The 23,766-nt window shown below is 40.3% G+C and overlaps 1 protein-coding gene across 6 annotated transcripts in view; it reads left to right on the forward strand.

Moving 5' to 3' along the window:
- LOC139756165 (nicotinamide phosphoribosyltransferase-like) overlaps positions 1-23,766 on the forward strand; it is a 249,048-nt gene that overhangs the window by 51,227 nt on the left and 174,055 nt on the right. For 4 of the 6 annotated variants that reach the window (XM_071675352.1, XM_071675350.1, XM_071675351.1 and 1 more), the window contains one exon: positions 19,852-20,014. In XM_071675352.1, coding sequence (XP_071531453.1) covers positions 19,852-20,014 — 163 coding nt within the window. Of the gene's footprint in view, positions 1-8,267; positions 8,316-13,803; positions 13,848-19,851; positions 20,015-23,766 lie in introns of those variants that run through there. The other 2 variants (XM_071675355.1, XM_071675353.1) reach the window with 2 other exon arrangements.

Genomic DNA, 23,766 nt, shown 5'->3' on the forward strand with positions numbered 1-23,766 from the left:
TATCCCTGCAAAAATCATCCAAATGACTCTCTCTTGTCTTTCACTAATAATCATTTACACCCTCAACTGCCACATTAATCACCTTTGCATTCAAATCTACCATCACTATAACCCAGTCTCGTGCATCAAAACTACTGACACACTCACTCAGCTGCTCCCAAAACACTTGCCTCTCATTATCTTTCTTCTCATGCCCAGGTGCATATTCATCAATAATCACCCATCTCTTTCCATCCACTTTCAGTTTTACCCATATCACCCTAGAGTTTACTTTCTTACACTCTATCACATACTCCCACCACTCCTGTTTTATTCTATTATACTTTGATGCTGTCTCCTGCTTTAGATGGGTAGCGCAAGGAAACAGATGAATGAATGGCCCAAACCACCTACATACACATGTATATACATAAACGTCCACGCACACATATATACATACATACATGCTGCCTTCATCCATTCCTGCTGCCACCGTGGCACACATGAAATGACACCCCCTCCCCCCGTGTGCATGCTAGGTAGTGCTAGGGAAAGACAACAAAGGCCACATTCCTTCACACTCAGTCTCTAGCTGTCATGTGTAATGTACTGAAACCACAGCTCCCTTTCCATGTCAAGGCCCCACAAAACTTTCCATGGTTTACCCCAGATGCTTCACATGCCCTGGCTCAATCCATTGACAGCATGTCGTCCCCGGCATACCACATCATTCCAATTGACTCTATTCTTGCACGCCTTTCACCCTCCTGCATGTTCAGGCCCCAATGGCTTGTGTAAAAGATGTATTTGGCATGAAAAAGATGGGAGGTGGGCAGATTAGAAAGGGAGACAGCGACAAAGTATAATAAAAAATATGGTTTCAGAAGTGGTAGAGGATGTGTGGATCAGCTGTTTGCTTTGAAGAATGTATGTGAGAAATACTTAGAAAAGCAAATGGATTTGTATGTAGCATTTATGGATCTGGAGAAGGCATATGATAGAGTTGATAGAGATGCTCTGTGGAAGGTATTAAGAATATATGGTGTGGGAGGAAAGTTGTTAGAAGCAGTGAAAAGTTTTTATCGAGGATGTAAGGCATGTGTACGTGTAGGAAGAGAGGAAAGTGATTGGTTCTCAGTGAATGTAGGTTTGTGGCAGGGGTGTGTGATGTCTCCATGGTTGTTTAATTTGTTTATGGATGGGGTTGTTAGGGAGGTAAATGCAAGAGTTTTGGAAAGAGGGGCAAGTATGAAGTTTGTTGGGGATGAGAGAGCTTGGGAAGTGAGTCAGTTGTTGTTCGCTGATGATACAGCGCTGGTGGCTGATTCATGTGAGAAACTGCAGAAGCTGGTGATTGAGTTTGGTAAAGTGTGTGAAAGAAGAAAGTTAAGAGTAAATGTGAATAAGAGCAAGGTTATTAGGTACAGTAGGGTTGAGGGTCAAGTCAATTGGGAGGTGAGTTTGAATGGAGAAAAACTGGAGGAAGTGAAGTGTTTTAGAAATCTGGGAGTGGATCTGGCAGCGGATGGAACCATGGAAGCGGAAGTGGAGCATAGGGTGGGGGAGGGGGCGAAAATTCTGGGGGCCTTGAAGAATGTGTGGAAGTCGAGAACATTATCTCGGAAAGCAAAAATGGGTATGTTTGAAGGAATAGTGGTTCCAACAATGTTGTATGGTTGCGAGGCGTGGGCTATGGATAGAGTTGTGCGCAGGAGGATGGATGTGCTGGAAATGAGATGTTTGAGGACAATGTGTGGTGTGAGGTGGTTTGATCGAGTGAGTAACGTAAGGGTAAGAGAGATGTGTGGAAATAAAAAGAGCGTGGTTGAGAGAGCAGAAGAGGGTGTTTTGAAGTGGTTTGGGCACATGGAGAGAATGAGTGAGGAAAGATTGACCAAGAGGATATATGTGTCGGAGGTGGAGGGAACGAGGAGAAGAGGGAGACCAAATTGGAGGTGGAAAGATGGAGTGAAAAAGATTTTGTGTGATCGGGGCCTGAACATGCAGGAGGGTGAAAGGAGGGCAAGGAATAGAGTGAATTGGAGCGATGTGGTATACCGGGGTTGACGTGCTGTCAGTGGATTGAATCAAGGCATGTGAAGCGTCTGGGGTAAACCATGGAAAGCTGTGTAGGTATGTATATTTGCGTGTGTGGACGTATGTATATACATGTGTATGGGGGGGGGGGTTGGGCCATTTCTTTCGTCTGTTTCCTTGCGCTACCTCGCAAACGCGGGAGACAGCGACAAAGTATAATAATATATAAAAAAATAAGAAGAGAGAGGCATTTGGACGATTTTTGCAGGGAGATAGTGCAAATGACTGGAAGATGTATAAAAGAAAGAGGCAAGAGGTCAATAGAAAGGTGGAAGAGGTGAAAATAAGGGCAAATGAGAGTATCATTAAATTTTAGGGAGAATAAAAGGATGTTTTGGAAGGAGGTAAATAAAGTGCATAAGACAAGAGAACAAATGGAACATTGGTGAAGGGGGCAAATGGTGAGGTAATAACAAGTAGTGGTGAAGTGAGAGGTTGATGGTGTGAGTATTTTGAAGGTTTGTTGAATGTGATAGATGATAGAGTGGCAGATATAGGGTATTTTGGTCAAAGCGGTGTGAGAAGTGAGAGGGTTAGGAATAATGGTTTGGTAAACAGAGAAGAGGTAGGGAAAGCTTTGCAAAAGATGAAAGCCGGCAAGGCAGCAGGTTTAGATGGTATTGCAGTGGAGTTTATTAAAAAAAGGGGTGACTGTGTTGTTGACTGGTTGGTGAGGACATGCAATTAATGTATGGCTCATGGTGAAGTGCCTGAGGATTGGCCGAATGCATGCATAGTGCCATTGTACTAAGGCAAAGGGGATAAAGGTGAGTGTTCAAATTATAGAGGTGTAAGGTGCAAGAGGTGAAAAAGAGGGCAAATGAGAGTTGGGGTGAGAGAGTATCATTAAATTTTAGGGAGAATGAAAAGATGTTCTGGAAGGAGGTAAATAAAGTGCGTAAGACAAGGGAGCAAATGGGAACTTCAGTGAAGGGCGCTAATGGGGAGGTGATAACAAGTAGTGGTGATGTGAGAAGGAGATGGAGTGAGTATTTTGAAGGTTTGTTGAATGTGTTTGATGATAGAGTGGCAGATATAGGGTGTTTTGGTCGAGGTGGTGTGCAAAGTGAGAGGGTTAGGGAAAGTGATTTGGTAAACAGAGAAGTGGCAGTAAAAGCTTTGTGGAAGATGAAAGCCGGCAAGGCAGCAGGTTTGGATGGTATTGCAGTGGAATCTATTAAAAAAGGGGGTGACTGTATTGTTGACTGGTTGGAAAGGTTATTTAATGTATGTATGACTCATGGTGAGGTGCCTGAGGATTGGCGGAATGCGTGCATAGTGCCATTGTACAAAGGCAAAGGGGATAATAGTGAGTGCTCAAATTACAGAGGTATAAGTTTGTTGAGTATTCCTGGTAAATTATATGGGAGGGTATTGATTGAGAGGGTGAAGGCATGTACAGAGCATCAGATTGGGGAAGAGCAGTGTGGTTTCAGAAGTGGTAGAGGATGTGTGGATCAGGTGTTTGCTTTGAAGAATGTATGTGAGAAATACTTAGAAAAGCAAATGGATTTGTATGTAGCATTTATAGATCTGGAGAAGGCATATGATAGAGTTGATAGAGATGCTCTGTGGAAGGTATTAAGAATATATGGTGTGGGAGGCAAGTTGTTAGAAGCAGTGAAAAGTTTTTATCGAGGATGTAAGGCATGTGTACGTGTAGGAAGAGAGGAAAGTGATTGGTTCTCAGTGAATGTATGTTTGCGGCAGGGGTGTGTGATGTCTCCATGGTTGTTTAATTTGTTTATGGATGAGGTTGTTAGGGAGGTGAATGCAAGAGTTTTGGAAAGAGGGGCAAGTATGCAGTCTGTTGTGGATGAGAGAGCTTGGGAAGTGAGTCAGTTGTTGTTCACTGATGATACAGCACTGGTGGCTGATTCGTGTGAGAAACTGCAGAAGCTGGTGACTGAGTTTGGTAAAGTGTGTGAAAGAAGAAAGTTAAGAGTAAAGGTGAATAAGAGGAAGGTTATTAGGTACAGTAGGGTTGAGGGTCAAGTCAATTGGGAGGTAAGTTTGAATGGAGAAAAACTGGAGGAAGTAAAGTGTTTTAGATATCTGGGAGTGGATCTGGCAGTGGATGGAACCATGGAAGCGGAAGTGAATCATAGGGTGGGGGAGGGGGCGAAAATCCTGGGAGCCTTGAAGAATGTGTGGAAGTCGAGAACATTATCTCGGAAAGCAAAAATGGGTATGTTTGAAGGAATAGTGGTTCCAACAATGTTGTATTGTTGCGAGGCGTGGCCTATGGATAGAGTAGTGTGCAGGAGGGTGGATGTGCTGGAAATGAGATGTTTGAGGACAATGTGTTGTGTGAGGTGGTTTGATCGAGTAAGTAATGTAAGGGTAAGAGAGATGTGTGGAAATAAAAAGAGCGTGGTTGAGAGAGCAGAAGAGGGTGTTTTGAAATGGTTTGGTCACATGGAGAGAATGAGTGAGGAAAGATTGACCAAGAGGATATATGTGTCAGAGGTGGAGGGAACGAGGAGAAGTGGGAGACCAAATTGGAGGTGGAAAGATGGAGTGAAAAAGATTTTGAGTGATCGGGGCCTGAACATGCAGGAGGATGAAAGGCGGGCAAGGAATAGAGTGAATTGGATCGATGTGGTATACTGGGGTTGATGTGCTGTCAATGGATTGAATCAGGGCATGTGAAGCGTCTGGGGTAAACCATGGAAAGTTGTGTGGGGCCTGGATATGGAAAGGGAGCTGTGGTTTCGGGCATTATTGCATGACAGCTAGAGACAGTGTGAACGAATGGGGCCTTTGTTGGCTTTTCCTAGCGCTACCTCGCACACATGAGGGTGGGGGGGATGGTATTCCATGTGTGGCGAGGTGGCGATGGGAATGAATAAAGGCAGACAGAGTGAATTGTGTGCATGGGTATATATGTATGTGTCTGTGTGTGTATATATATGTGTACATTGAGATGTATAGGTATGTATATTTGCGTGTGTGGATGTGTATGTATATACATGTGTATAGGGGTGGGTTGGGCCATCTCTTTCGTCTGTTTCCTTGCGCTACCTCGCAAACGCGGGAGACAGCGACAAAGCAAAATAAATAAATAGATAAATAAGTTTATTGAGTATTCCTAGGAAATTATATGGGAGGGTATTAATTGAGAGGGTGAAGGCATGTACAGAGCATCAGATTGGGGAAGAGCAGTGTAGTTTCAGAAGGGGTAGAGGATGTGTGGATCAGGTGTTTGCTTTGAAGAATATATGTGAGAAATACTTAGAAAAACAGATGGAGTTGTATGTAATGTTTATGGATCTAGAGAAGGCATATGATAGAGTTGATAGAGATGCTCTGTGGAAGGCATTACTAGCATGTGTACCTCCATACCTTGAGCAATGTTTCCTGTTGTGCATTCTGCACTGAATTAATCATCTTGCCAGGTGCAATAGCAATCCCAAGGAAAGCTGAAATCTCGCTGGTTGAATATTGAACCTAAATTACCAGAATTGGTGTTCAGAGGGGAAAGGTAAAATGGGAGTCAAAAATATGGAGCTGTTTACAAATATCATTGGAAAATTTCTGTAAAGATGAATGTTTATATCAATAGAAGAATATAGATCAAGCATAATGACAAGTCTGGTTTACCAATCAGGGGCTTAAGTAAGATTTCAGATTAGATGTTGTAGGTTGCTGGATATACTTTAGAAAAGGATTGGCATTGTTGCCCTTCATTATTAGTGTGAGAGGATTTTAGCCATTCTTGTTGCATAATGTTGACCCTTAAGGTACTTCTTTCATTATATTGCAAAGAGTGGCATTCTCATCCCTCTTTTGTCTTCCCTCTTCCTATAACCTTTCTGCCTTTATGAATAATTCTTACAAACACCTGTGGGACCTGGATTGATTTCTTTTTCTTTTCTTTTCACCCAAGATAGCTTTGATTGGGCATTTTGCATTGTGCCATCCTGCATGAATACTTCGGCCTTACACTTTCATATGAATCTGGAAAATGGTCATGCAGAAGGTTGAGGTAATTATGTCTGTTTGTAGTTTCATTTGACAACACTATAAGGTCTACAACACCATTATAACTGAAACAGTCCCATACCATAAGTGAAGCAGGGAACTTCATCGTGCTTGCAGTGTAATTGGGGTCTAATGGATCACAGCCTAGTTGACTGTACACACACCCACCATGGCCACCTGTAACAGAAATGGTGGACTCATCACCTTCTGAACTTAGCCATATCCCTGACTACATATGTCTTGAAAAAATCAACTCTTTTCTTCTGGTGCTTAGGGATCGTAAGCGGTTTGGGTTGCAGCCTTCAGCTTCGGTACTTATGCTTATGGTATTCAAGTAAGCAGCACTGCGCTGTGCTTACTAACACATCATTGAACAGTCTAGGGTCTTATCTTTTAATTCTTTTACACTTGAGCATGGATCTGCATCCACTTGACATTTAAGAACATTCAGAATATGTGGAGAGGGCTTTCTGGCCTTTCCAGGGGGTTTCTTATGGGTTGGTATAGTGGTGCTGCCACTGTCATTAACTTTCACCCCCATTATTATACTCACACTGTTTAAATTTGAAATTTCCTTAGTGGCTTATTTTCTCTGTAAAGTGCAAATGTAGAAACTATTTTCTTTCTTGTGAGATGAGTATTTCTAATCATAGTCAGTGGTAGAGGCACAAAAAGGAAAAACAACAAAATCTAGAACAAAAGTGAGGAGCACAAGGTATTCCCACTTCTTACAATAGCTAAAGTGCTGCTGAGGCAGGCTCATGTGGCATGGCAGCATGTCATGTACTAGCCAGTGCATTCTAGAGGGGATCAGCTTCACTGGTGGACACCAACACTATTTTAGATGGGGTAAAGTGATTTGTTTCAAAATAATTGCCATAGGCCTGCTCGTGCTTGCTTCATTGGTGGGTACTGTATGTCTTGTTGAGTGTGATATTGAGAGGAAAGGAGAGAAGGGAAGAAGGGAGGAAGTATTGTGTGACAACTATGGAATTGAGAATATCTAACAAATCATCATTCCAGACAAAAGGGCTTGGTTTCTGGAAAAAGCTGTGTTTGCATGGTGGGGCTATTAGATCCATCACACTCAGCATTCTCAGTTTTTTAAGGGCAGATTATCGCCCACTCCACCCATATTCTTAATCACTTTGACAGCTCTTGATACTTTGCATCTATTTTTCATTCTAATTCTTCTCACTTCCTGTTGGTTCAACTAGCCATGCTCTCATAAATCTTAAATGGCTCTTCCCTTCCAGCATTGGCACCTCAGTAAAACTGGAGTAACTTGTGACAATTCTTTTTTTACTTTCATGGGCAGATTATTGTGGAGATGTTTCTGTTTCTGCCGAATGCAGAATGAGAATGAAAGTATTTATCCCCACTTCCTTCAAGTCAACATTTTCCAGTCCATCGTTCAACTATTATTTTTCTGAGGCCATTCAGCAAGGGATCAGGCTTGGAAAAACTCTCCCTCCTTCCTCTGACACTCGTTCTGCATTTATCTCTGCTCATAATCTGTACAAGTTGGTTATGCGTAAGGCAAAGTGTTCCCCAATCCATAGGAAATGCAGTTATTTTTCCTCTTCATCCACTGATAGGTCTCTCTGATCTTTAGCTTAGGGCACCTATAACAACCTCAGTTGCTGCACCTTTCCTTCACTATTTTATTCTCCCATTGATAAAGCCACTCTCTATGGTTCATGTTTCTCTTCTTAATTGTCTCTCCCTTAGACAAAGCAACTCTCTATGGATCTTGTTACTCCTCTAACTCTGTCTTGGATGAGTCTAATATTCCTTCACCCTCTGATGTTCTATTTACTAATCCTATACCCCTCCATGTAATCTCTTTTTGAACTATCCAAAAAGTGCTTCTCTCTCTGGACATAAGCATGACTTATGGACCTGATGGTATTCATCCCTGTGTAGTGAAAGAGTGTGCCTCCAAACTTAGCACTGTGTGCTTGTTCATATGTTCTGTTTAAAAACCAGAACTTTTCCATCATCTTGGAAGCATGCACTGGTACATCCCATCTCAAAGAAGGGTGACCATTCTAACCCCCTCTAACTATTGTCCTGTTGCTTTGACTTCTGTTATTTTCAGTCTTTGATTCCTTCTGTTACAGTTATCTCCACTAGTTACCCATTATGTCTTATTCAGTTTTCTTTGAGAAATTGTATAGAAACTGGAAGATGGCCAAGGACAAGCTTACCTCTCAGGAATGGCCATAAGAAGAAGATGTGATACAAGGCTGTTGGTAAATGTATAATGTAATCTGTACACATTTCAGTCTATTTAAACCCAAATGTTATGTAAATGAGGCCAGTGAATTTGCCCGTCATGTTATGTAAAGTAATATAGAGAAAGATCTATTTATCAAGAATAAATGGTATTATATATGTTATGAGAGAGCTATGTTTATTTTGCTATTATAAATATATATTTATAGATTTTTATGTTTGGTATTTGGCCAACTTGAGAAGAAGGGGATAGTAGATACAATTACGGCTGTCTGCTGTCAGATGTTAGCCAGATTGTGAGGGAATCTGTGTCAAGCCCAAATCTATCTGTTAACAGAAGCCATTATTTCAGAGTTATTTGTTTTAATTGGCCTATGGGCTGATTATACACCCTTTAATGTGTAAGGTTGTGGAGGCAGAACATAACATGGGGGCCTGTCCGGGATCTTGAACTGTGAAAACTGCCGTCCGGGATGCTTGAACTATGAAACCTGCTTTCTGGGATCTTGTTGTGAAACCTGGTGTCTGGGAGCTGAAAATTGTGGAAGCCTGCTGTCCAGGATATGAATAGGTGAAAACACAGACCAGGGAGCTGAAATTGTGAAACCAAGTGTGTGTAATTCAAGCTGGCCAAAGTGTTGTGGGTTAGTACTCTACTGTGCTCTCTTGAAATATATGGAGAAGATTTCTCTAAACAAGTAAGTGTTCATACTTGTAAATATAGTGTTTAAACATGGCAGATAACAATAAGAAGTTTATTGAAACCCAGGATATACATTTTCTGTACCAGTGTAATAAAGATGAGCTGCACCAGATGGCAGTTCATTATGGAATTCCTCTGCTGACACATGTCAAAAGTGACATGCAGAGAGAATTAATTGACCAGTTGGTGTTCTTATCAATACTGAAGGACCCTCAAGATGTTGTTAGTAGTGAAAAAGTTGCAATGGAGAGATTAAGATTAGAATTTGAGCTTAAGAAAATACAAATAGGGGCAGAAAAAGAGAGAATCCAGGCTGATAAAGAAGTAAAACTTAGACAATTGGAAATTGAGGGTACAAGGAGGAAATTTGGAGAAAGAGATGATATGGTAAGTCAGTTACCTGAGTTTATTGAATAAGAAGCTGAGGACTTCTTTATTCAGTATGAAAAACTTGCAACTTTTAAAGAATGGGATGAAATTGACTGGGCTATGTTGGTGCAGAGTAAATTTAAGGGTAAGGCTAGAGGGGCATATACATGTCTTAGTTTAATGGAATCAGTAGATTATAAGGCTGTTAAGGAAGCAGTATTAAAAACTGTGGAATTGGATGCAGAAGCATTCAGGAGAAGGTTTAGGGACGTCAAGAAAATTAGCAGACAAACTCACCTGGAGATGGCTAGAGAACGTGGAATGACATTTGATAGATGGTGTAAGTTAGAAAAAGTAGAAACAATGGAGGACCAGAGGCAACTAATCATGTTGGAACAATTCAAAAGTGGCTTACAACCTGAAATATATTATGAAATATGCAAAAGTAGAGTAAAAAATGTGACAGAAGCAGCCAGGATGGCTGACCAGTTAGAAATACCTAGCAAATATTGTAAAAAAGAAATAACATGGAGACAAAGTATGATGAAACAGAGTAATTGACAGAATTATGACAAGCCTTATAGATATCCACACTATTTAAATGTTCAAACAGCCTAGTCAGCATTATTTTGTGGAAGGTTTACATAAGTATGAGCCACAAAACCATGTAGGAAATAGATTCCAACGACATACACAATACAGGCATTCAAGACCTCAGTTTAATCATAACCCTTATGTAAGTAGGCTGGGGAGACCACGAATGAAATGTTTTGGATGTGGAGAATTTGGTCACTGATATTTATCAGTGTCAAAAATCACCAAAGTCTATGGGGTTAAATATTGCTTGGGAACAGAAACATGATATTAGTGAGGAAAGAAGTAATGAGTATAATGCGAGTAAACCAAAATGTGCAATTTATAAGCCATATATTACTGAAGGAAAGGTTGGAATTAAAGGTAGTCCTGAGAAGAAAATTTTGATATTGAGGGATACTGGGACTAGTCAGAGTTTAATTCTGAAAGATGTATTAGAATGGACAAAGGAGTCTTACTCTAGGGAAAAAATAAATGTAAAGGGGTTATGGTTAGGCAAGCCTATCCCATTTCATGTAAATCTTGAGAGTGGATTTATGCATGACTGTGCAAAGGTTGGGACATGTGAGGAACTTCCTATGCCTGGAGTACACATGCTATTGGGGAATGATTTGACTGAAATATTAGTCCCAGAGTCTATTATATTCAGTAATCCACTTGATGTAGATACTATTGTAAAGGTAAACCACATGACAGATAAAGCTGTAGAGAACCAGATTGATAGTAATGTACAGTGTATTGAAATGGCTTATCCAGCTTGTGTAGTGACCAGGTCAGTGTTAAAGAGGGAAGAAGTTGATTATGATTTAGGTGAATTATTCAATGAAGAGTATGTAACTAGAAATGATACAATAGAAATTGGAAATGAGAAGAGCACTGTAAAATTAGAAATTGTTTTTCCAGATTTTTTTGTGGACAAGGAAGAGTTGACAAAGTTACAGAAGGGTGATGAGAGTTTGAAACAATGTTGGAGTGAAGCTGCTAGAAATGGGAATGAGAATGTTGTGTCAGTTAGATTTTATGTACAAAATGGTGTGTTAATGAGAAAATGGAGGCCTGCTTATGTTCCAGCATCTGATCACTGGGAGGTCAGAGAACTAGTTGTAGTTCCAAAGAATTATAGGGTACATGTAATTGCTCAGTCTTATAGTTCTTGTTTGTCTGGACATTTGGGAGTTAGGAAGACAAATGATAGAATATTAACTCATTTCTATTGGCCAAATATAAAGAAAGTGTCCCAGTATTGTAAGTTTTGTGAATTATGTCAGAGAGTAGGTAAACCCAACCAGACTATATAGCCAGCATCATTGCAACCAATTCCTGCTTTTTGTAAGCCTTTTAGCAAGATTGTAATTGATTGTGTAGGTCCTCTTCCTAAAACACATAAAGGAAATCAGTATTTATTAACAATAATGTGTGCATCTACCAGATTTCCAGAAGCAGTACCATTATGTTGCATCCATTCTAAGAATATTATAAGAGAGTTAGTGAAGTATTTCTCCTGGGTGGGTATGCCTGGAATTATACAGTCAGACCAGAGAAGTAATTTCACTTCAGGAATGTTTAAGAAGATATTAAAGGGGTTACATATAACATAAGATGTCAAGTGTTTATCACCCACAGAGCCAAGGAGTTGTGGAGAGATTCCATCAGACTTTGAAAAATACTTTGAGAATGTATTATGAGGAATTGTCAGTAGACTGGGATGAGGGTCTGCCTTTAGCATTGTTTGCCATTACAGATTCAGTACACGAGTCTACAGGTCTTAGTCCATTTGAGTTAGTGTATGGGCATGAAATAAGAGGCCCATTGAGTTATTGATGAAAGAGAAATGGTTAGGGAAGAGTGATTCTCCTGGATTATTGAAGTATGTATCAGATTTTAAAAGCAGGTTGTGTAGAGCTAGAGAGATTGCTGCAGAAAATTTGAAAGGATGTCAAGAAGATATGAAGGTATGGTATGAAAAAAAGATATCTAGAAGCAGAGAGTTCAAACCAGGTGATTGAGTGTTGGTATTATTGCCTCAGAAAGGAAATCCTCTGAGAGCAAAGTTTTATGGTCCCTGGGTTATTGAGAAAAGAGTGGATGATATGAACTTCATTGTGAATACTCCAGAAAGATGCAAGCCAAGCTAGTTGTGTCACATAAACATGATAAAACCTTATCATGATAGAAATTCTGCTAAGGATGATGATGTTACAAATGTGCATTGTGCATGTGTTATGTCTGATGATACCGAGGATGTGGATGGAAGTGAGAATGTAAAGTTGGAGAGATGTGAAGACAAATTGTTGAGAAATTCAGTTTTGTTAGATAATTTGAAGAAGTTTGATCTTTTGAAACTGAGAGAAGAGATGAGATCATACAAATAATGAATGAGTTTAGGTGTTTGTTTTCTGATGTTCCTAGGAGAACTGATGAATTTATTATTGCATGACGTTGAAATTGACGATGCAACACCTATCAAGCAGCACCCTTATACAGTAAATCCTAAAATGAAAGAGATGATGAGAAAAGAAGTACAGTATATGCAGACAATGATCTGTTTGAAAAAAGTACTTGTCCTCAGAGTTCACTTTGTGTGTTAATAACTAAACTTGATGGTATGTCCTACAGATTTTGTTCTGATTTCAGAAAGGTAGATAAGATAACTAAAGCTGACTCATATCTTCTTCCAAGAGTAGATGTTTGTATCGATCAGATAGGAAATGCTAAATTTGTAACTAAGTTAGACTTTTTGAAAGGGTATTGGGAAGTACCTTTGACTGAAAGAGCAAAAGAAATTTCGGCATTTTGTAACTATGGATGGTTTGTATCAGTATAAAGTGATGCCCTTTGTTATGAAAAACAGTGGTAGAACTTTCCAAAGATTAGCAAATCAAGTATTGTGTAATGTTAAAGATTGTTCTGTATATATAGATGATATAGTATTGTGTTAAAAAACTTAGGAAGAACATTTATCCTTAGAGGAAAGTGTTCAATAGGTTGGACAAAGCAAATTTGACAGTAAATCTCTTAAAGAGTGAATTTGTTAGAGCAACTGTAGAATATCTAGGTTATGTTGTTGGTCAGGGATGTGTAAAACCAATCACTGCTAAGATAGAAAGTACTGTAGAATTTCCAGCTCCTACAAATAAGAAAGAATTATTGAGATTTCTGGGTATGGCTGGATATTATCGTAGGTTTTGTTAGAATTTTTCAATCATTGCTTTACCATTAACCAACTTATTGCCAAAGAAAGTCAGATTTGTATGGGGTGATCAATGTGATGAAGCCTTTAAGAAATTGAAACAGATACTTGTATGTACACCCATACTTTGTACTCCAAATTATGATAGACCATTTAAATGTATATAGATTTTGGGGTTGGTGGAGTCTTAATGCAGGAGAAAGATATTCTAATTTGTTATTTTTCAAAGAAGTTAATGTCATATCAGAAATATGACAGTACTATTGAAAAGGAAACATTGACCTTGATTTTAAGTTTGAATTGTTTTGATGTATATTTAAGAGGAGTGGGTAGGCCGATCCAAGTGTTTACGGATCACAATCCCCTTGTATTTTTGCATAAGATGAAAAATGTCAACCAAGGTTTAACAAGGTGGAGTCTTTTGTTACAAGATTATAATATGATTATTAAGCATATAAGAGGAAAGGTTAACGTTATAGCTGATGCATTGTCTCGTATACCAGTTAGTCATGAGTCAACTAGTGGCTGACTCATGCCTCTTTTGGGAGGGGGATGTTACAGTTATCTCCCCTAGTTACCCATTATGTCTTATTCAGTTTTCTTTGAGCAATTGTATAGAAACTGGAAGATGGCCAAGGTCAAGCCTCTCTCTCAGGAATGGCTATCAGAAGAAGATGTGATACAAAGCTGTTGGTAAATGTATAATGTAATCTGTACACATCTCAGTCATTTCAAACCCTTATGTTATATAACTGAGGCCAGTGAATTTGCCAGAGTGATGTTAAGTAAAGTAATATAGAGTGAGATCTATGTATCAAGAATAAATGGTGTTATTTATGTTACCAGAGAGCCATGTTTATTTTGCTATTATGAATATATTTTTATAGATTTTTATCTGTGTTTGGTATTTGACCAACTTGAGAAGAAGGGGATATTAGATACAATTGTGGCTGTCAGCTGTCTGGAGATGTTAGCCAGATTGTGAGGGAATCTGTGTCTAGCCCAAATCTCTCTGTTAACAGAAGCCATTATTTCAAAGTTATCTTTTTTAATTAGCCTATGGGCTGATTATACACCCTTTAATGTGTAAGGGGTGGAGGCAGAATGTAACACTGCCACAACCCCCATATCATCAAATATCTTGAATCCATTTTTTTTTTGTTCATTAGTTTGGCTTCCATTAAGTTAGATTCAGTGGTGATATCTTCTATCTTACTAATGTCTGTTCATCTTCTCTGAAAGATTCTGGGGAATCCTATGAAGTTGTCCTTGATATATCCAAAACATTAGGGTCTCATCCCTAAGTCCCTTCTTTTGGCTTCCTTTCCACTTTTTTCTTTCTCTTATCTAGCTTCTTATCTGGCCAGTCTATAACCATGCTTAGTGATGGTTAAGCTGTTGCCCTTTTCTACATCAACAGTGGCATCTCTCAATGTTCTTTTCTGTCATTTACACTTTTCCTCCTTTTTATCAGCAACATACTTTCTACAAATAACTAAGTGCACTCATATGCTGACAACCCAACACTGCATTCCTTTGTATGCTTCAAATCAAATCTGTTCCTTTCTTAGTTGATCTCTTTCTCAACAAAACTTCCATAGTAAATTCACTGGTGTAGACAAAATCTTAAGCATAATGCCTCCAAGAACCAGTTTCTGTCCATCTCTCTATTGAAGTTTCTTCTCAACTTTCCTCTCTTTTGATGGATTTATGATTCAACCTCCTGACTCAGTGAAGTTACTTATAAATACAGTAACATCCATCCTATCTTGGAAGCCTCACAGTATAGAAATAGCTAAGTTTGCCATTGAAAAACTGGAATCTTGTTAAATTGTCAAAATTTCTTTTCTTCCATACAATTGGTCCATTTATACAAAGGATTGATCTGTCCTTGTATGCAATACTGCTCACATGTTAGGGGTGGTTTTGGCTCTCCATCCTCACAAAGCAGAGTTGAATGAAAAGCAGTCCAACTTATCAACTCTCTAGGCTAACCTCACAACTTAACCCACTTGTCCTATTCCACACTATTGGTTCACTTTCCATCTTCTATAGGTATTACTATGTTTTTTCTTTGAGAGCTGTTTGCTTGTGTGCCCCCACCATTAGCTAGATCGCACAATACTCAGCAAGCTGCCATGTCACATGATTATTATGTGTCTTTTAGCAACTGAAGGATGGGCTGTATTGATGAATATTTCTTTCCCAGTACTTTGAAGCTTTGGAGGTCTCTACCCCCATGAACCTTTTCCAATAAGTATGACCTTGCAGTTTTCAAAAGACAGGTTTTTGATTTCCTCAAAAATGTGTAAATTATCCTCATCTCTTCTTTCTCCCTTTCATAGACCATGTTTTATTTCAACTAAGGCCTGTCCATGATGTGGGCTTTTGTCAATGAATGGAGTCACCAACATAAAGAAACTGTCAATAACATTTTGGTGTATTTTAGTGTACGTAGACTCAGATTGGGATGTCGAAATGTGTGTGGATGTAACCAAGATGTGAAAAAAGGAGAGATAGGTAGTATGTTTGAGGAAAGGAACCTAGATGTTTTGCCTCTGAGTGAAATGAAGCTCAAGGGTAAAGGGGAAGAGTGGTTTGGGAATGTCTTGGGAGTAAAGTCAGAGGTTAGTGAGAGGACAAGAGCAAGGGAAGGAGTAGCAGTACTCCTGAAACAGGAATTGTGGGAGTATGTGATAGAATGTAAGAAAGTAAATTCTCGATTAATATGGGTAAAACTGAAAGTTGATGGAGAGAGATGGGTGATTATTGGTGCATATGCACCTGGGCATGAGAAGAAAGATCATGAGAGGCAAGTGTTTTGGGAGCAGCTGAATGAGTGTGTTAGTGGTTTTGATGCACAAGACCGGGTTATAGTGATGGGTGATTTGAATGCAAAGGGGAGTAATGTGGCAGTTGAGGGAATAATTGGTATACATGGGGTGTTCAGTGTTGTAAATGGAAATGGTGAAGAGCTTGTAGATTTATGTGCTGAAAAAGGACTGGTGATTGGGAATACCTGGTTTAAAAAGCGAGATATACATAAGTATACGTATGTAAGTAGGAGAGATGGCCTGAGAGCATTATTGGATTACGTGTTAATTGACAGGCGCGTGAAAGAGAGACTTTTGGATGTTAATGTGCTGAGAGATGCAACTGGAGGGATGTCTGATCATTATCTTGTGGAGGCTAAGGTGAAGATTTGTATGGGTTTTCAGAAAAGAAAAGTGAATGTTGGGGTGAAGAGGGTGGTGAGAGTAAGTGAGCTTGGGAAGGAGACTTGTGTGAGGAAATACCAGGAGAGACTGAGTACAGAATGGAAAAAGGTGAGAACAATGGAAGTAAGGGGAGTGGGGGAGGAATGGGATGTATTTAGGGAATCAGTGATGGATTGCGCAAAAGATGCTTGTGGCATGAGAAGCGTGGGAGGTGGGTTGATTAGAAAGGGTAGTGAGTGGTGGGATGAAGAAGTAAGATTATTAGTGAAAGAGAAGAGAGAGGCATTTGGATGATTTTTTCAGGGAAAAAATGCAACTGAGTGGGAGATGTATAAAAGAAAGAGACAGGAGGTCAAGAGAAAGGTGCAAGAGGTGAAAAAGAGGGCAAATGAGAGTTGGGGTGAGAGAGTATCATTAAATTTTAGGGAGAATAAAAAGATGTTTTAGATATCTGGGAGTGGATCTGGCAGCGGATGGAACCATGGAAGCGGAAGTGGATCATAGGGTGGGGGAGGGGGTGAAAATCCTGGGAGCCTTGAAGAATGTGTGGAAGTTGAGAACATTATCTCGGAAAGCAAAAATGGGTATGTTTGAAGGAATAGTGGTTCCAACAATGTTGTATGGTTGCGAGGCGTGGGCTATGGATAGAGTTGTGCACAGGAGGATGGATGTGCCTGGAAATGAGATGTTTGAGGACAATGTGTGGTGTGAGGTGGTTTGATCGAGTAAGTAACGTAAGGGTAAGAGAGATGTGTGGAAATAAAAAGAGCGTGGTTGAGAGAGCAGAAGAGGGTGTTTTGAAATGGTTTGGGCACACGGAGAGAATGAGTGAGGAAAGATTGACCAAGAGGATATATGTGTCGGAGGTGGAGGGAACGAGGAGAAGTGGGAGACCAAATTGGAGGTGGAAAGATGGAGTGAAAAAGATTTTGTGTGATCGGGGCCTGAACATGCAGGAGGGTGAAAGGAGGGCAAGGAATAGAGTGAATTGAATCGATGTGGTATACCGGGGTTGACGTGCTGTCAGTGGATTGAATCAGGGCATGTGAAGCGTCTGGTGTAAACCATGGAAAGCTGTTTAGGTATGTATATTTGCGTGTGTGGACGTATGTATATACATGTGTATGGGGGTGGGTTGGGCCATTTCTTTCGTCTGTTTCCTTGCGCTACCTCGCAAACGCGGGAGACCGGCAAAAAAAAAAAAAAAAAAAGATGTGTGGAAGGAGGTAAATAAAGTGCGTAAGACAAGGGAGCAAATGGGAACTTCAGTGAAGGGCGCTAATGGGGAGGTGATAACAAGTAGTGGTGATGTGAGAAGGAGATAGAGTGAGTATTAAGGTTTGTTGAAAGTGTTTGATGATAGAGTGGCAGATGTAGGGTGTTTTGGTCGAGGTGGTGTGCAAAGTGAGAGGGTTAGGGAGAATGATTTGGTAAACAGAGAAAAGGTAGTAAAAGCCTTGCGGAAGATGAAAGCCGGCAAGGCAGCAGGTTTGGATGGTATTGCAGTGGAATCTATTAAAAAAGGGGGTGACTGTCTTGTTGACTGGTTGGTAAGGTTATTTAATGTATGTATGACTCATGGTGAGGTGCCTGAGGATTGGCAGAATGCGTGCATAGTGCCATTGTACAAAGGCAAAGGGGATAAGAGTGAGTGCTCAAATTACAGAGGTATAAGTTTGTAATTACAGAGGTATAAGTTTGTTGAGTATTCTTGGTAAATTATATGGGAGGGTATTGATTGAGAGGGTGAAGGCATGTACAGAGCATCAGACTGCGGAAGAGCAGTGTGGTTTCAGAAGTGGTAGAGGATGTGTGGATCAGGTGTTTGCTTTGAAAAATGTATGTGAGAAATACTTAGAAAAGCAAGTGAATTTGTATGAAGCATTTATGGATCTGGAGAAGGCATATGATAGAATTGATAGAGATGCTCTGTGGAAGGTATTAAGAATATATGGTGTGGGAGGCAAGTTGTTAGAAGCAGTGAAAAGTTTTTATCAAGGATGTAAGGCATGTGTACGTGTAGGAAGAGAGGAAAGTGATTGGTTCTCAGTGAATGTAGGTTTGCGGTAGGGGTGTGTGATGTCTCCATGGTTGTTTAATTTGTTTATGGATGGGGTTGTTGGGGAGGTGAATGCAAGAGTTTTGGAAAGAGGGGCAAGTATGAAGTCTGTTGTGGATGAGAGAGCTTGGGAAGTGTCAGTTGTTGTTTGCTGATGATACAGCGCTGGTGGCTGATTCATGTGAGAAACTGCAGAAGCTGGTGACTGAGTTTGGTAAAGTGTGTGAAAGAAGAAAGTTAAAAGTAAATGTGAATAAGAGCATGGTTATTAGGTGCAGTAGGGTTGAGGGTCAAGTCAATTGGGAGGTAAGTTTGAATGGAGAAAAACTGGAGGAAGATATCTGGGAGTGGATCTGGCAGCGGATGGAACCATGGAAGCGGAAGTGAATCATAGGGTGGGGGAGGGGGCGAAAATCCTGGGAGCCTTGAAGAATGTGTGGAAGTCGAGAACATTATCTCGGAAAGCAAAAATGGGTATGTTTGAAGGAATAGTGGTTCCGACAATGTTGTATGGTTGCGAGGCGTGGGCTATGGATAGAGTTGTGTGCAGGAGGGTGGAAATGAGATGTTTGAGGAAAATGTGTGGTGTGAGGTGGTTTGATCGAGTAAGTAATGTAAGGGTAAGAGAGATGTGTGGAAATAAAAAGAGCATGGTTGAGAGAGCAGAAGAGGGTGATTTGAAATGGTTTGGGCACATGGAGAGAATGAGTGAGGAAAGATTGACCAAGAGGATATGTGTGTCGGAGGTGGAGGGAACGATGAGAAGTGGGAGACCAAACTGGAGGTGGAAAGATGGAGTGAAAAAGATTTTGAGTGATCGGGGCCTGAACATGCAGGAGGGTGAAAAGCGGGCAAGGAATAGAGTGAATTGGATCGATGTGGTATACCGGGGTTGATGTGCTGTCAATGGATTGAATCAGGGCATGTGAAGCATCTGGGGTAAACCATGGAAAGTTGTGGGGGGCCTGGATGTGGAAACGGAGCTGTGGTTTCGGGCATTATTGCATGACAGCTAGAGACGGAGTGTGAACGAATGGGGCCTTGTTTTCTTTTCCTAGCGCTACCTCGCACACATGAGGGGGGAGTTGGATGGTATTCCATGTGTGGTGAGGTGGCGATGGAAATGAATAAAGGCAGACAGTGTGAATTGTGTGCATGGGTATATATGTATGTGTCTGTGTGTGTATATATATGTGTACATTGAGATGTATAGGTATGTATATTTGCGTGTGTGGACGTGTATGTATATACATGTGTATGGGTGTGGGTTGGGCCATTTCTTTCGTCTGTTTCCTTGTGCTACCTCGCAAACGCGGGAGACAGCGACAAAGCAAAATAATAATAATAAAAACAAAGTTGAAATGATGTTATTTACCACTTATAAGCCATGCCTGACATTTGCATCTCTCTTCCTTGCCAGATTCCCCTATACCGTTTTTTTCGGTCTGCAGTATATCCTGAAGCGATGGCTGAAAGGTCCTGTGCTAACAAAGGAAATGATTCAGGAAGCTAAGGAAATTTTTGCTGTTCATTTCAAAAAGGAGAATGTTTTTAATGAAGATGGCTGGAACTACATCCTAGAAGTGAGTAAAGAGCATGGATTGAAATTGAATAAAGAAACAGTTTTGCTTAGATATATGGTTAAGAGTAAATGTGAATAAGAGCAAGGTTTTAGGTACAGTAGGGTTGAGGGTCAAGTCAGTTTGGGGGTAAGTTTGAAAGGAGAAAAACTGGAGGAAGTAAAGTGTTTTAGATATCTGGGAGTGGATCTGGCAGTGGATGGAACCATGGAAGCGGAAGTGAATCATAGGTTGGGGGAGGGGGCAAAAATTCTGGGAGCCTTGAAGAATGTTTGGAAGTCGAGAACATTATCTTGGAAAGCAAAAATGGGTATGTTTGAAGGAATAGTGGTTCCAACAATGTTGTATGGTTGCGAAGCGTGGGCTATGGATAGAGTTGTGCGCAGGAGGGTGGATGTGCGGGAAATGAGATGTTTGAGGACAATATGTGGTGTGAGGTGGTTTGATCGAGTAATTAATGTAAGGGTAAGAGAGATGTGTGGAAATAAAAAGAGCGTGGATGAGAGAGCAGAAGAGGGTGTTTTGAAATGGTTTGGGCACATGGAGAGAATGAGTGAGGAAAGATTGACCAAGAGGATATATGTGTCGGAGGTGGAGGGAACGAGAAGTGGGAGACCAAATTGGAGGTGGAAAGATGGAGTGAAAAAGATTTTGAGTGATCCTGGCCTGAACATACAGGAGGGTGAAAGGCGGGCAAGGAATAGAGTGAATTGGCTTGATGTGGTATACCGGGGTTGACGTGCTGTCAATGGATTGAATCAGGGCATGTGAAGCGTCTAGGGGTAAACCATGGAAAGTTGTGTGGGGCCTGGATGTGGAAAGGGAGCTGTGGTTTTGGGCATTATTACATGACAGCTAGAGACTGAGTGCGAACGAATGTGGCCTTTGTTGTCTTTTCCTAGTGCTACCTCGCACACATGCGGGGGGAGAGGGAAGTTATTCCATGTGTGGCGAGGTGGTGATGGGAATAAATAAAGGCAGACAGTATGAATTATGTACATGTGTATATATGTATATGTCTGTGTGTGTACATATATGTGTACATTGAGATGTATAGGTATGTATATTTGCGTGTGGACGTGTATGTATATACATGTGTATGGGGGTGGGTTGGGCCATTTCTTTCGTCTGTTTCCTTGAGCTACCTCGCAAATGCTTGAGACAGCGACAAAGCAAAATGAAATAATGAAAAAATATGGTTACATGTGCAGAAAATTTTATGATAAAGATTTTTGATAGTGGTTTGAAGCATTTTCGTATTCCCTGGAAGATGTATAGTAGTTTATTGAGATAGCTTGAGTAATCTACATACTGTATTAACACGTGATATTCCATAGATGTTGGCTTAATAGATTACTTAGATTTATTCATGTATATCCTAGATTGTAGAGTGATCTTGCTTTTAAGTAAAACACAGAATCTAAATTACGATGTGATTACCTGTGTTTTCAGTTTGGGGAGGAAGTTTTACACTTGTGCTACCCTAGCTTGAAAACTTTTGTATCAGTCTGTTGAGAAATTTTCATCCTGTCTGCATTTATGGTTTCCACTTGTTCAGCATATCCTTAATTCTATCAATATTGAGGGATTTCTTCATACCTTTTATAACTTTATTTTTATTGCATCCTTTTATTAACTGGCCAGTTCTGGTTGTAAAGAACTACTCTGTTCATTTCAGTAGAACTGCTCTGAAAGTTGTATTTTGTTTTAGTGTCTCCCTTCTTCCCTCTCTTGTCCAACTTTGGTAATACCATGACTACTAGCCTTTGTCTGTAGCTTGCTTCTCTTCTGAGCAGTTGTTGTTGTCCACCCTAGATCTTTTCCAGCAAATCAGCATGTACCTTGAACTGGGATAACCAGTGTGATGCTTCACAGGGGTGTTATTGGGGATGCAATCTCCTTTGACTTTTATAATATATAACAAATAAAGTCATTGACAATGATTTTTTTATCATTTTATTATACTTGGTCGCTGTCTCCCACGTTAGTGAGGTAGCGCAAGGAAACAGACAAAAGGAATGGCCCAACCCACCCGCATACACATGTATATACATAAATGCCCACAGAAGCACATATATATACCTATACATTTCAACATATACATACATATATATACACAGACATATACATATATACACATGTACATATCCATACTTGCTGCCTTCATCCATTCCCGTTGCCACCCCGCCACACATGGAATGGCACATCCTCCCCCTGCGCATGAGCGAGTTAGCGCTAGGAAAAGACAACAAAGGCCACATTTGTTCATATGTAATGTTTTTGCAGTTATTATAACCATTTTACACAGTTTACTCCCTTGAAATGACAACATGAATATGATTGTCCACTTTATGGTTTTAGTGGTTGAGACAGGTGACCAGTGAAACAACCATATCTTTTTCACCTTTTTTCTAAAACACTAACATGTTCATAATAAAATAATGAAATTTATTCTATCTTCAAAGGCATATTGATTTATTTCATTCAGTAAAACAACCTTTATTCTTATTATCAGCAGTTTTATCATATATGAATTTATTTTCATTCAAAATGGTCACCAGTCTCATGATAAACTTATTTCTGTGCATTAATGTTATTCAGTTTTATGAGAATTTGACTCATTTTGTAATTCATTTTAACACCCGAATACATGTAAGACAAAAAGGGCTAAGTTTACTAAGTTGCGGTGTGTTCTTACATGTCACCATTGTTTTTGAGTTCTTCATTACCTTGGCTTGTTTGTAATTTGCCCCACCTTGACCAAATCCTGGGTATGCATGTGCCATCTACTGCATACTTTAATTTGGATCTAATGTGTTTTGTAAATACTTTTCTAGACATGTCCATGCATTTTAAGGCAGAATTTATATAAACTTGTAGGTTATTCACCTTAATGATTTTTTTTTTTTGCTGTCTCCCGCGTTTGCGAGGTAGCGCAAGGAAACAGACGAAAGAAATGGCCCAACCCACCCCCATACACATGTATATACATACGTCCACACACGCAAATATACATACCTACACAGCTTTCCATGGTTTACCCCAGACGCTTCACATGCCCTGATTCAACCCACTGACAGCACATCAACCCCGGTATACCACATCGATCCAATTCACTCTATTCCTTGCCCTCCTTTCACCCTCCTGCATGTTCAGGCCCCGATCACACAAAATCTTTTTCACTCCATCTTTCCACCTCCAATTTGGTCTCCCACTTCTCCTCGTTCCCTCCACCTCTGACACATACATCCTCTTGGTCAATCTTTCCTCACTCATTCTCTCCATGTGCCCAAACCATTTCAAAACACCCTCTTCTGCTCTCTCAACCATGCTCTTTTTATTTCCACACATCTCTCTTCTTTACGTTACTTACGCGATCAAACCACCTCACACCACACATTGTCCTCAAACATCTCATTTCCAGCACATCCATCCTCCTGCGCACAACTCTATCCATAGCTCACGCTTCGCAACCATACAACATTGTTGGAACCACTATTCCTTCAAACATACCCATTTTTGCTTTCCGAGATAATGTTCTCGACTTCCACACATTCTTCAAGGCTCCCAGGATTTTTGCCCCCTCCCCCACCCTGTGATCCACTTCTGCTTCCATGGTTCCATCCGCTGCCAGATCCACTCCCAGATATCTAAAACACTTTACTTCCTCCAGTTTTGCTCCATTCAAACTTACCTCCCTATTGACTTGACCCTCAACCCTACTGTGCCTAATAACCTTGCTCTTATTCACATTT

Source organism: Panulirus ornatus, chromosome 20 (assembly GCF_036320965.1).
Source record: "Panulirus ornatus isolate Po-2019 chromosome 20, ASM3632096v1, whole genome shotgun sequence".
NCBI lineage: Eukaryota > Metazoa > Arthropoda > Malacostraca > Decapoda > Palinuridae > Panulirus > Panulirus ornatus.